Source organism: Phytophthora parasitica, assembly GCF_000247585.1.
Source record: "Phytophthora parasitica INRA-310 unplaced genomic scaffold supercont2.21, whole genome shotgun sequence".
NCBI lineage: Eukaryota > Oomycota > Peronosporomycetes > Peronosporales > Peronosporaceae > Phytophthora > Phytophthora nicotianae.
The window spans coordinates 241,180-242,249 of NW_008649007.1; the positions used below are offsets into that span (position 1 = coordinate 241,180).

The 1,070-nt window shown below is 40.9% G+C and overlaps 1 protein-coding gene across 1 annotated transcript; it reads left to right on the forward strand.

Moving 5' to 3' along the window:
- Positions 1-4: 4 nt before the first annotated feature.
- Positions 5-254, forward strand: PPTG_22681 (hypothetical protein; the record flags this gene model as incomplete). Its single annotated transcript, XM_008905802.1, has 3 exons — positions 5-52; positions 122-157; positions 225-254. 3 exons carry the CDS (start codon positions 5-7, stop codon positions 252-254), a joined length of 114 nt encoding a protein of 37 aa, XP_008904050.1.
- Positions 255-1,070: the final 816 nt, after the last annotated feature.

The window sequence follows — 1,070 nt, forward strand, 5'->3', positions numbered from 1 at the left end:
CAAGATGCTCCCATACCACATGAGGGAAGTTAGAGCTGAATTGGTGGAGCACGTACGCCTCTGGCTACATGTTGATGATGCATGTTGCTTAAGTGTCCTTCCTACTCGCCCATATTACTAGCGTAATTCTACTGCCAATAGCCAATTTGTTCAAGAGGTTCGTACAGCGAACCTCTGCACATCTTATACCCGGAAGAGGCGGAGCTATTGCGAATTTGTTTTAGAAATGTGCTTTATTTCCTTGGTGGAGATAGTATCAATTATAATCACAAATTATGAGAAATGGAGCTGTGACCACTTCGCCATCCATTTTGCTTGATTTTTTCACGCGTTAATGATAAATACATGGGTATCCACCACATTATGAGGCTTGAGCTGAGCCATACTTTGATCAACTCAGAGAGACTAATAAATTGACAACTGCGGTATCACAATGCAATTATTATAAAACACTGCCAGCTATTTAAACAAAGCATATTTCTGTTTTTTCAACGTTCCCCGCCACTTATCAAACGGATACATGGCAGCAAAGATATTGCTGACTTCGTAAGGACACCTCGCCGAGGTTGGTATTTATAAACTGTCATCTAGTAAATGACGTAGCATATCAAATCTTCGTTTTGCTGCGCAGTATTCGTGATAGCGACATTCATCAAGCAGGTATTAATTAATGCAGATGTATTCTCTGAATATTTATATTCAGAGTTTTAGGGGCAATCGCGGACCGTCGAAGATCCTATATAAATAAATAAGCTGTACCCATTCGGCCATTCGAACTTAGCATTTCCTCATAAAGACTGTTTCGAGAGTCGGAATGTTTTGTTACCTGCCTAAAGTCTATTCAAAATTAGTGAATGTTGACCCAGTCGGTGAAAACGACATTCGCTCAACATCTCTAGAATGTTGACCCAGTCGGTGAAAAGCGACCTTCGCACAACATTCCTTATACCGAAGCTTGATTGGCTGAAAAATTGATTTTCACTTAGAAGTGGCAAGTTGCCCTCGGCCGCCTTGCTCAGCAACAAACTTACGTCCACTGGTCACGTCAAATAAACTACAGTAGTTAAACT